Genomic DNA, 11,793 nt, shown 5'->3' with positions numbered 1-11,793 from the left:
CTTAGATTTTCACCTATGATCTTAAAAATTTGGACACACTATTTATTTAACATACATTTGTCATTTCATCTTCTAAATCTCAATATTTTGTAGATCTTGTGTGCCCCATCCCTTCAAGATTTCAGTTCTGAACCATAGTTAAAGAGAATGACCCATATAACTATATGATTCCAAATGCTTTCAAAGTGTAGTTATATGGGTCATTCTCTTTAACTATGGTTTAGAATTGAAATCTTGAAGGGATGGGGCACACAAGGTCCATAAAATATCCCCAAACCTCCTTGTCCTAGATATTTGATTCTTCTATTTTTCTATCCCCACCCTCCACCAAAAAATAAAGAAGATTCTTTAAATTTTTTTGGTGGAAAAACATTTGATTATTCTACTCTTTTTTGGATCCGCAAATTTGTACAAGATAATGATAATCTTGTACAATAATGAATTATACTAATATGCTCCAATACCAAATAAGCAAGAGTCACAGCTTGAAACAACATTACTTGTGATTTAGAACGATATGGTTCTCCCTCCCCCAACAAACTATAGGAGGTCCATTAGAATGATTATTTATTATTAAATTATATTAATATAATTTAAAAGAAGTTGGTTTGGTCCCGTTGTTTAACACCTCTATTGCTGAGCCTCTTTTTAATTAATTAATTTTGTTAAAATATAGATTTTTAAAATATCTTTATTTCAGTAAATGTATTTTATTGGCAGTTGAAACTGGATTTCATCTCTTCATTATAGCATGCGTTTTGCACAGGTAGGAAAAATAAAAATGAAATATATTTCAATAAGATTTTCTCTTCAAGTTGCTTTATATAAGTTTTATTATTATTATTAAATATAGATTTTAGGTTAGCTTAATGCTAACTTAGTCATAACTCATAACTAATCCTTATTTGGAAAACTCACACACGTACAACTCAGACATTTCCCTTAACATATCAAAAAAAAATTTTTTTTTTTTTTTTTTTTTATCAATTTTTACTAGCAGGAAAGCCCATGTGCAAAGGCTGAGAGAAATATAAAAGCAAAACAAAATGAAATAATAAAACGCTAAAAACTTATTTTGCATTTGTTCATGATTTTTCACTTAAACTTTTAAACTCTTAAAGATAATATATATTTCTGCATTTTTCATGATTTTACACTTAAACTTTTAGACGTCTAATTAAAGCAAATATTTCTTTCTTAAACGTAGTTTTATGTTATATTATTTAACTTTGTTTTTCTTTTATATTTCTCCCAACTAGTAGAATTTTTGTATAATTTGGATGGATTTTATATGATAATCACTTTATTGGATGAAGTAAATGGGTAGGAGAATGTGTCGAACTTAATTGATATTCCAAGATGTTTATCGAAAGACGTGCCACTTGATCCCACTCCCCTGAAGTTAGTATTTGCCCCCTTTGGTGCAATCAGGTTGACATGCAAAACTAGCTCCAAGATCAAACAACCTCTGGCTTTCGGCAGCAAACTTACAATCCTTTAATTAGTCTAATGTGCCTTTCGAGTACATCGGAGTTATGCTCAGGCTACAGTGGATGCCATGCAAATTTTAGAAAAAAAAATTGTATTTTACAGTAACGGGGAGCATAACAATATATATATATATATAGAGAGAGAGAGAGAGAGAGAGAGAGAGAGAGGAAATTGTCTGAACTTTTGAAGGCACTCATTTTCTTTATTTATAGATGACTATACACTCTTTCACGGCACCCCATGGAATGGGTGCGTCCACTGGTTCCAATATATTGGATTTAAAGATTCCAATCAAAGAGCTAGGATGTAAGTATCCCATGGACTAGGTGTGATTATTGGTTTCAACGGACTGGCTTAAAAAGATTTCAATCCAACTGCTAAGATGAAGTGTCCCTCGAAGGGAAACTTGATGTGGGTATGACTTTTGATTCCAATGGATTAGATTAAAAGATTCTAACCTGAATATTGGGATTGCCTTACTTGAATAAAAAAGAATATATTAATATACAGCACAACTCAGTTTGCATGTTTGAGAAAAACCCTAAACCTGTTGGTGTACGATGTCTTGTATTCCATCACAGTTTAATCCAGGGAGTACTGGTGCAGCGCCTCAACAGGCAGGACGGCGGTCTCGCTATATATTTGTAGCGATGACTTACTTCTCTATAATGCAAGTAATACTGAAAGGTGTGAGGGACGAGTGCTGTAACCCTATTTTCCTTAATAGTGAAACAGGATCTCATTTCACCGGGGACGTAGGCAACGTTACCGAACCTCGTAAATCTATGTGCATTATTTGTTATATTTTTCCATTATCTTCTGCATTGTTTTAGGGTTGCGTTTCTATAAAACCCACTCTGCTAGCCCATGGGAGGAAGAAGACTTCCTTTCAAAAGCTCTAGTCCCTTATCCACTTCTAACTTGAGACTAAACATCCCACATAAAAGTGCTTGGCCCAAAAGCAAGACTCATGAGCTACAAAACAAACAGTCAAGCAAAAGCAAAACCAAAAAGAAAAAAGGATTAAAAAAAAAAAAGATATTTTGAAATTCATTTATATTGAATAAACATTTAATACAATAAGGAGCGCACTTAATCCAACAGTAAGGTGTGACTGTTGCATTAGTGGTCAGGCAGTTTAAACAACCTCTCCACATTCTTGGAGATAAGATTGTGTGACTCTCATCTCCCAAACCTCACACATGCGAGATCCACGTATATTGAATAGACTTTTTTTTTAAGAGACATTTAATAAAATAAGGATTGATATGTCAAGAAATGACTTTGGATTACCACCGAAATTGTTTGCTTTTTTATATCAATTCAAAATAACACTACTCTGGTGGGTTAAATTTCCAACATTGACAAAAGAGGAGAATTTGTAAGACTTCTCCCATGATCTCTACAATTTGGTGGTCTATATGATCCACTAAAGCTCTTTTTCTTTCACTAGCCTAGTTTTTCAAATAAAAAAAATTAACTTTTCAAACATTTTTTAGTATTTTATTGATATTATGAAAACTTAGCCATGACAAACAATATGCTGATTTAATTTCAGTCAAAATTAAGAGCATAACTTTATCTTTTAAGTCATGGAGGAAGACAATTGCTAGCGAAATTGGTTGGTATTGCAAAAATAGATTGTAGGAAATCTATGAGCTCATGGGTTTGACTTCTTATTCTCCCTCTTCCCCCTTCCTCTCTATAGTAGTTATAGTTTAAAGTCTCATATAGCATTGTAATGTATAAGATGCTTAAAAAAAAAAAGATGAGCATATAATAAAAAATCAAAATATATGATTGACTTTCACCATAAAAATTTAACATATGACCAAAGCATAGGATGATTTATTAAACCAATGGATCAGATTGGCCACATCGATCCTCTACATTACAACTGCAACATATGAATAGATATTTTGTGATATTGCCAAGATTTTACATTCCCTCCCCCCTCCCTCTCCTCCCAAAGAAAAAAAAGAGTACCTACACCTCCTACCCACTCCCTTTAGAAATGATTTAATCTCAAGTATGATCTAATGAAAGCTTAATTTGAATGGAAAATTACTGAATAAATAGACAATTACGAGCTCTCAAATACAAATCATATATACATAAAGAAACATGGAAAATAAAACAATATGATGTGAGGGAATATATTTGTTGAAGATACTTGTATCTCAAAACATATAATTCTTTATTTTATGGTTTCAAATACAAACAAGGTAAGGAGTACAATTAAACTTGAACCGAAGATCCCAATGATGAGGAGAAATCAAGTTTTCGTTAGAGAACTATTTTTGTACGAAATTGATTTGTATAAATAGAATCTATGCGACAACCAATTCTATAGTAAATTCCATTTGTGTAGATCAACTTGTACGAAAATAATCCTTATACAAGAACCTGACCCACATTCTCCAATTATATGGTTTTCGTGTTATTTATTTTGACTCATTCAAAAACATGATCTCTTGTTGACTAATGATGCTTTTAAGAGAGAGAGAGACAGAGACAGAGACAGAGACAGAGACAGAGATGATTTCGTAGAATCCAGTTTCTTCCAGAGTCATGAACTAAAATGCAGTTGGCAGCTATGAAGTGAAGTGCCCCCACATGACACTTGACAGTGACAAAGGGCCCTTCCCACACGCACGCAGAGGCAGAGACAGAGATAGAGAAAGAGAGAGACGTGCATGTCTCACTGTTTCGATCATATGGCAACAAAACCCACTCAGCATCGAATCAAAAAGGTGAGGGTGCATGTGGATTTCACTGCTTCCCTGCCTGCCTTGGCTTCTTTCACACAAGTCTTCTACCTCATGAGTCCTGACTCCTCTCTCTCTCTCTCTCTTTCTCTATCGTCACTCGGTCACCACCAGGGCCGCCTGACCATTAAGTCACACTGTGGGTGCGTGACTGGGTGTGGGTCTCACAGGATAACATTTAGGGTTTGGACTGGATCGATCCATGCACTTGGCTGCTGCTGCTAGTCTGACCACGATTAGACCAGACATCCCCCCTAAAGGGTCTTACTTCCTGCTTAATGAATACCCTAGTTTTAGCTTTTAACTTAAGGCTTACCCATCTCATGCAAATATTAGCTTTGTGTTGTGATCCCATATCAGTTTATAAGGGCTGACCCTACGTCAGTTTTCCACGAAAATTTATGAGGTTAAGTTCTTCTAAGATCGTAACACTTTACATACATATTAAATAATTATCAACACAATACATACATGAATATAGCCTAGTTACTAGCTACAATACGAAGCAAAAGGTATCAACACAATATATACATTAGTATAGCCTAGTTAGTTACAATACAAAGCAAAGGGGTCTGCCCTGAACTCATGTAGTACATCTGCATGGTTTTCAAAACACATCTTACATTGAAAGCGTTGATCCCTATTTATAAGTCAAGAATTTCTCCCTTCACTCATCGATGTGAAATTATTCCCACCCAACAGAGAGAGGGTGTCTAAATACCTATTTATAAGATAGTTATAAATTTACACATAGAATTACCCATTGCGTGAAATTATTATTTTCACCATCTACGTGAACCATGACACAAAATTTGCATGCATTAGATATAAACATTGTAAAATTAAAGGGGATTTGTATTAGGAGTTTCTCCATTAAGGAAAAAAGAAAACTTGCTTCTACATTTATGAACACCCAAACGTAATCTACACTCTAAACCCTAATGACACAGAGAACTAAACGCCAATCCAAAATCTCATAAGTAATCAAAATCAAATTAATCCCCAAATGAACCCAAAGAATCTAAAGTTTTGTTTGGTTTTTGCATTGAAAATGAGAAAAGATAAGATCAACTATTTCAATTTTCAAACACATATTCACGCAAAACAGGCACAAAGGAAGAGAAAGAGAGAAACAATGATTGAGTTATTAAAATTGTTTAAACCGTTTCTTACAAAATTCAGTCTCTCTATTACCTAACCCGTAATATCCCTCTGGGAAGGACTTCTCCAGAAACCAGCACCATAGAACCGGTCCCACATCTCCTTCTCCAACTCTAGAACCTTCTTCGCCGTCGTGTCATCCTCATCGGAGTTATCCAAAGGCCTCAAATCCACCGAAACTGGGTGTACCTGCGACTCTGTATCGTCGAATCCACACGTACGCGGCAATAGACCGTTCTTCATGCTCTGTCCCTTCTTCTGCTTATTCTTGTTTTTCAACTTCAACGCTGCTTTCCTACATAGCCCCTTAGGCAATTTATACGTGGCTAGGATTAGCAGGTTCACAAGTCCACAAGGGAAGCAACAGCATACGGCGGCGCAATCTGCGGTGGTCCCTCCGGCGACCTCGGCGAACCTCATCTTCTGATTCTCGTTCGCCAGAAGTGGTTCGCGGCGGAGCACGATCTGACGAGTCATCTCTTCGAGTTGACCCAAGAGGATCAATCCGAGGGTAACGGAAAACTTTGAATCAGGAAAAGAAAAAAAAATGCAAAAGATGAAAAGGACGGATGGACGGATGAACAGATTCTCCTGCAATTTGAAAGAAAAATGAAAAGAAGATTAAATTCCTTCTTTATTGAAGATTAAAAAGAGACTAAAAAGCCTCGAATCTTGAAAAGAATCAACCATCGGACTCATTCCGATGGCCGATTAAGTAAACAACTTTCTGATTTCCGATTCCTGAATTAGAAAACGATACTCAACAGAGGAAGGACGAAACAGAGAAGATTTAGAAATTGAAAATGGAAGTGTTGTTAATCTTTAATCCCTCTTTCTCCGGCAATAAAGGGAAGAGAGAGAATGGAAGTACTCTCCTCCAAGCCAAGTGAAGGTCCTCTACTCAAGACTATTTCCTGATCCAAATCTTACCCTCTTATATTCCCGAAATCGCCGGATTCCGTCGCTTCCTTCGCCGGAAAACTCTGGATTTTACTGGTTCGGATTTCTCCACTTGTAGTTCCTTCGCGTGTGAACTCTGTATATGAAATAAACCCTCGAGAGATAATAGAGAGAGAGAGTGAAACGGGGAAATTTGGATACTCTTTCTGGCTGGAATTCCCCTGGAACACTGAGCACACAAAATTGGACGAAAGATATATATAGAACAAAAGGACGCCTGATTAATTTATAATTAAATGGCAGTTGGAAACGTAAATGAGTCAGCATCAACTGCATTTTGAGGACTTGGCAAATCCACGTGGTACAGCAACTGTGGTTAAGGGTAACTAGATACCGATCTGACGTAAATGAAAACAACATCTCTCCTTAATAAGGAAGACCGACATGTAATCGGATTGGGATCCGTGTGTACGTAAATATCGGAAAGTTGGTGGGTGTGTGAGGATATTTTATAGAAGGAATAGAATATATTTATTTATATTTTTAATTAATTTATTTTTTAAAGAGTTTGGAATATATGGTTATAATTAAATAATAATATTTAATGATAAGACCGATCAGGAGGATGAGTTGGCAAAAGAGACTTTTGGTCACGGCGAAAACGGCAAAAACCTCTCAGGGAGTTAAGAGTTAGAGTTAGAGAGAGGGAGAGAGAGTGGGCCCAAGGGGGGACAAAGAAAGCGAAAGGAAGGAAGATTGGTAAGACGATAATAGATTAACTGTGCTGGAGAAACGTGGCATCTTGTAGGCTTTCTTTTGTTTGTTTCTGATTCCTCTCTCTCTCTCTCTCTCTGTGTAATATTCATTATAGCTTTGACTGAAAAGTACGGACTAGTCCGGAGAATAAGATACGGAATACCTCTTCCTCACACGAGAGAGAAACAGGGACTGTTTTCTTTAGGGGTATCAACCAAGGATTTAGCACTCACCGATATCGGATCGGTATCGGACAGGATCAGTTGGTATCAATCACTTTTATCGTTTAATTTTTAAAACAAGTATGATTTTTTTATTCTTTTTTACCCCTGAAACGTTATGAGTAACCGATCCGGATCCATCAAGGATTGAGGAACGGTCTCAATAGATATCAATAAAATACAACTGATACAACAAATACGATACTAATACTTAAAACCATGGTGTCAACGGGTCAATCTAGGTTGAATTGGTTTCGATGTGGAAATGTTGAAATCGAAATCGAAATCGAATTAATAAGGAAAATTTGGTTTGATTTCAATTTGAGTTTTGAGTCGATTTTGGTTTAGTTTTGAGTTTATCCGATTTTCGATGCGATTTGATTTGATTTTTGGATTGCAATACTCCAAATGAAAATCAACCCAATAAGTTGATGATAATATTGTTTTGTTTGGGGTTACATAATCCTTAGGGTAGCCCAAGACAACCAAAGATTTATGAGTTTTTATTCTTTTAGATTGACATGTTCTTTCTTTCCTAAAAATAATAATATTTATAATAAAATAAAATAAAAAATGGAAAAAAATACTGCATTAAAGTCTACACGTATACATCAATCTTTGAAGAATCTAATATAAAAATTTTAATTAACTTTAAAATAAATGAAAAATAATTTTACTTTATATTATAGAACCAATCTCAATATAATATTGATAGTGTCACTATTATTTTTTCTCTAAGCGAGCAATGCATTCCATTTTTTTATTTTTTGAAGGGGAATAAATTTTTATTCACGCCTAAGGTTTCGGTTTGTGCCTTAAGGGACCATGAAGAGAAAATGTGTAAAATGGAAATAAATGAAATTGTTTAGCTTTTGTTTCTATCATTGTATGTCTCCAAACATATCAAGAAACAAATCTAGACTTTTACCTATCTCAGCCATTACAACATGTAACAAATGGATGTTTTTTCGAAACAAACGTGTCTTCAAAAATTTTGGATTCATTCTCCCCTTTTATGACTTTAGGTCTTATCTATAAATGTATTGCATATTCTAGCATCTTTGATGGTTCTACTCTTTGTAATTTACCTCTCGATTTTTGTCATGTGTCATCAACTGAGTATCATCCAATGCCTCATGTGGCTTATCCTATGCTTATTTGTGATGCTGATGTCATTACCCATATTCTAGTCGTCGGAGTACTAGTATGTTTCTCAAATCAAAATTTTGCTTCGTCTCGATGAATCATGGGTTTGCAGGGAATGTTTTGGAAGATAGATATTACACAAAGGCCAAAAAGGGTTCAAAAAAGAAGTTTGGATAAATCAAATAGATCTAATTAAGTGGCTCACACAAGGGAATGGCTGCCAAAGGTATGTCGTATTCTTTTGGGCAATTACTTCCTTAATATATTCCTCTTATCAACATGTGGATATAATATTTAAACTTATAGATAATGACACTGTTTATGTGGCAGGTAGGATAGTCTTTAAAGGGTAGATTACATAGTAGTCTGATGACTCTGATCTCAGAAAATGTATATACTTTTCTTTTTTTAATTATCTGTTTTTTGATTTTTTTTTTCGCAACCAAACATATCCTGAAAAGAAATAAATGTGGAACACCACATCAAATCCTCAAAATTGAGTGAAGGGCGGTTCTAAGACAATGACATGGAGGACACTACAAAATGGAATCTTGCCGTTTCGTAAATGTTTTTATTTTTTATTAAATTATTCTTCGATGTTTATTAGATTTTTTTTCTCAGCCATTAGGCAGTTGCAGCATAGCATTAAAATTTTGTCAATTCATTATCATTGCCGGCCTTTGTTTGGTTAAGACGTTTGCCGAGTTTCAGTCTAAAAATATATTAGGAGAAGTGTTTCCTCTGGAGTGAGTGCAGTTCTCACACTTATTTGAGAGTTAAAAGAAATGTAAGAGAAGGTATTCACATAAATATCATTTTCTATTTTTGGGGCAGGTCTATCATTTTGCCTCAATGTGTCGGGATGTAAGATTAGATTCCTCCACAAAAAACTATTTTTCCAATATATTACTATATAAATAAATATTAAAAAATATACTTATTTTAAAATAATTTATTTATTAGAAATGTAAGATTTTTTTTTTTAAATTCTTGATGACCCATTCGGCCATACTTATTAAGATGGACTACTCTATTTATACAACAACGACAATAATTACTCAGCCTTATCTCAATTAAATGGGGTTGGCTATATAAATCCATAACAAAAAAAAAAAAAAAAAAAAAAAGGTAAAAAGAAAGTTAAAGAAGATGAACACAATAATAACTTAAAAAATACACTAAGCTCTATTCAAGGTCATATCGGGAACAGTACCTAAACTATACATGTTGGGAGCTATAGTCCCCAAGTGCTTAAAGCACCAAGGCTGTTTTAAAAGGTCAAAGTGAGGAAGTGCAATCCAAATGAATGAAAGAGAATAAGTACAAGAAGGAAAATTACCTAAAGAATGAAGCCCGCTCCCTTGAGACCTCGGTCTCCATATGACAATAGGTCTAGGGTCCGCAAGAGGTATGCATGGACGGCCCCAACCCCAGTCCGAGGAATCTACCGCCTGAAGATCCCGGAGGAAGAACACTAGGCGAATGTCTACTCCCCCTCGGAGGTCACTAAAAAGACACTGACCCACAGAAAACAACAAGAAAGAACGGGTCTTAATTATTGGTGCATCTCAAGGTTTCCATTGAATATGATCATACCATCGTAAACGACTTTCTCAGAGCTTATCATGCATCAGAATAACTCCCAAATCAGCTCTAATATGGTCGTTGTTTAGTTTACCCCCTAGTTTTGCTATCTCAACATCCTCATCTCTACTACACATAGCTTATCTATATGATACTTTTCAATTGCCTAACATTCTGTCCCATACATATTGCCGGTCGTATGGTAGTCTTATATAATTTTTGGTTACACAATATCTTTCTACTTTAGTCACCCAATTTAATTCTCTGTGAAACATGGTCCTCTATTGTCACATTATTATTATTTTTTTATATTTATGATTGACCCCAATAATCTAAAATAATCACTTTGCAGTCTCTCTATCTCTCTCTCTCTCTCTCCGCCCCCCCACCCAAATTTTCACCACTTCATTATCTATTTGTATGACTAAAGTTACAAATTATATATTCCGTTCTTTGTTCTACTTATCTTAAAACTTCTTCATTCTAATGTTGAATCCTATTACTCCAACTTTGCATTAATCATGGAACCTTGTTTTGAATGTTTGCGGTTAAATCATCAATAATAAGCGCAAACAAATAAATGTTTAAATTAAGTCAATCTTTGATGTAACCCAATTATAATTGATAATTCACTTCCTTGACCGCCCACAATTCTCACACTATTCATCACACCTTCATACATATCTTTAATATATTCATATATTTATTCAACACCATTCTTTTCCCTAGTACATGGCAGATTAACTTTCTAGGGACTACAATATTTACACCTATACTCTAAACTTTAAAGTATGTTGTCTTAATGATACCTCTATACTCTCTATAGGTGTTCTTAAAACATACAAGTTAATTTAATTTGAAACCCTTGATTTTCTTTGATACTTTTAGAACGTTTCTAAGTTGGGGTATATATGTAATTTGATAATTAGACCACTAATTTTTCCGAATAAATGAAAATCTAAAGAGTAGACCTTTTCCATGTATTAATCATGTCCCCGGGAAGTTGTAGAAGTTATATATTTTATGTTCTTGAGTCATATTTAATTTTTTTAGTTTCCATTAAATAATAATAAATTTTGATTTTGATTCTTATTTCAGTCTTTTAAAGTTCTCATGTATTAATTTTTTATTTTATACTATTAATCATATTTTGTTTCTATGCAGCATATTACACTTAGTAGGGTTTTTTTTTAGTCATTTTCCACTTTATTTTTATCCAAGTTTATAAAATTCAAATTTAAAGGTTGAATCATGATAATATAGGCCTGTTTGCTTTTAATTTTGACATGCATAGTTTGCATTTTAGTTTAGATTTAGCATATTGCCTAATTTTTGGCACATCTCTCTATGAATTTTGTATGGATATTTAAGCATACTGATAGGGTTGATATAGTCTATTTTCATCACATATCTTTAGGATAATTTATTCTGAATTAAGGTTTTTATTTTATATACGTTTAGAGGAATTTTTGTAATCTTTTGTTTTCTTAATTCAATTTATTTATTTATTTATTTATTATCTATTTAAATAAATGAATATTAGATTAGAATATTTTCGCTTTGTCGGTTTATTTTTCTCTTCTTTGGGCATATTCAGAGTCATCATCTGCAAATGGTATTCTTGTAATCATGTATAGTTTTTATAGTTTTTTTTTTTTCTGTTTTTGATTTTAGAATTGTGTTGTCTTAATATAACTTCTTTTTAATATGAAGCACATTCAATCTAGGTATTCTCTCTCTCTCTCTCTCTCTCTCTCTCTCTCTCT

At 34.0% G+C, this 11,793-nt stretch overlaps 1 protein-coding gene across 1 annotated transcript; it reads right to left on the bottom strand.

Moving 5' to 3' along the window:
* Nucleotides 1-5,384: 5,384 nt before the first annotated feature.
* LOC122076075 lies at nt 5,385-6,556 on the bottom strand. Its single transcript, XM_042641360.1, has 2 exons — nt 6,351-6,556; nt 5,385-6,011 (listed from the first exon to the last, which is right to left on the bottom strand). The coding sequence occupies exon 2, from the start codon at nt 5,895-5,897 to the stop codon at nt 5,454-5,456; it is 444 nt and encodes a 147-aa protein (XP_042497294.1). The 5' UTR covers nt 5,898-6,011; nt 6,351-6,556; the 3' UTR covers nt 5,385-5,453.
* Nucleotides 6,557-11,793: the final 5,237 nt, after the last annotated feature.

Source organism: Macadamia integrifolia, chromosome 4 (genome assembly GCF_013358625.1).
Source record: "Macadamia integrifolia cultivar HAES 741 chromosome 4, SCU_Mint_v3, whole genome shotgun sequence".
NCBI lineage: Eukaryota > Viridiplantae > Streptophyta > Magnoliopsida > Proteales > Proteaceae > Macadamia > Macadamia integrifolia.
This window is presented reverse-complemented; position numbering and strand designations above follow the sequence as displayed.

Excerpts from the sequence above, each read along its gene's own strand:
- LOC122076075 (XM_042641360.1), bottom strand. The coding sequence starts at position 5,897 with ATGACTCGTCAGATCGTGCTCCGCCGCGAACCACTTCTGGCGAACGAG.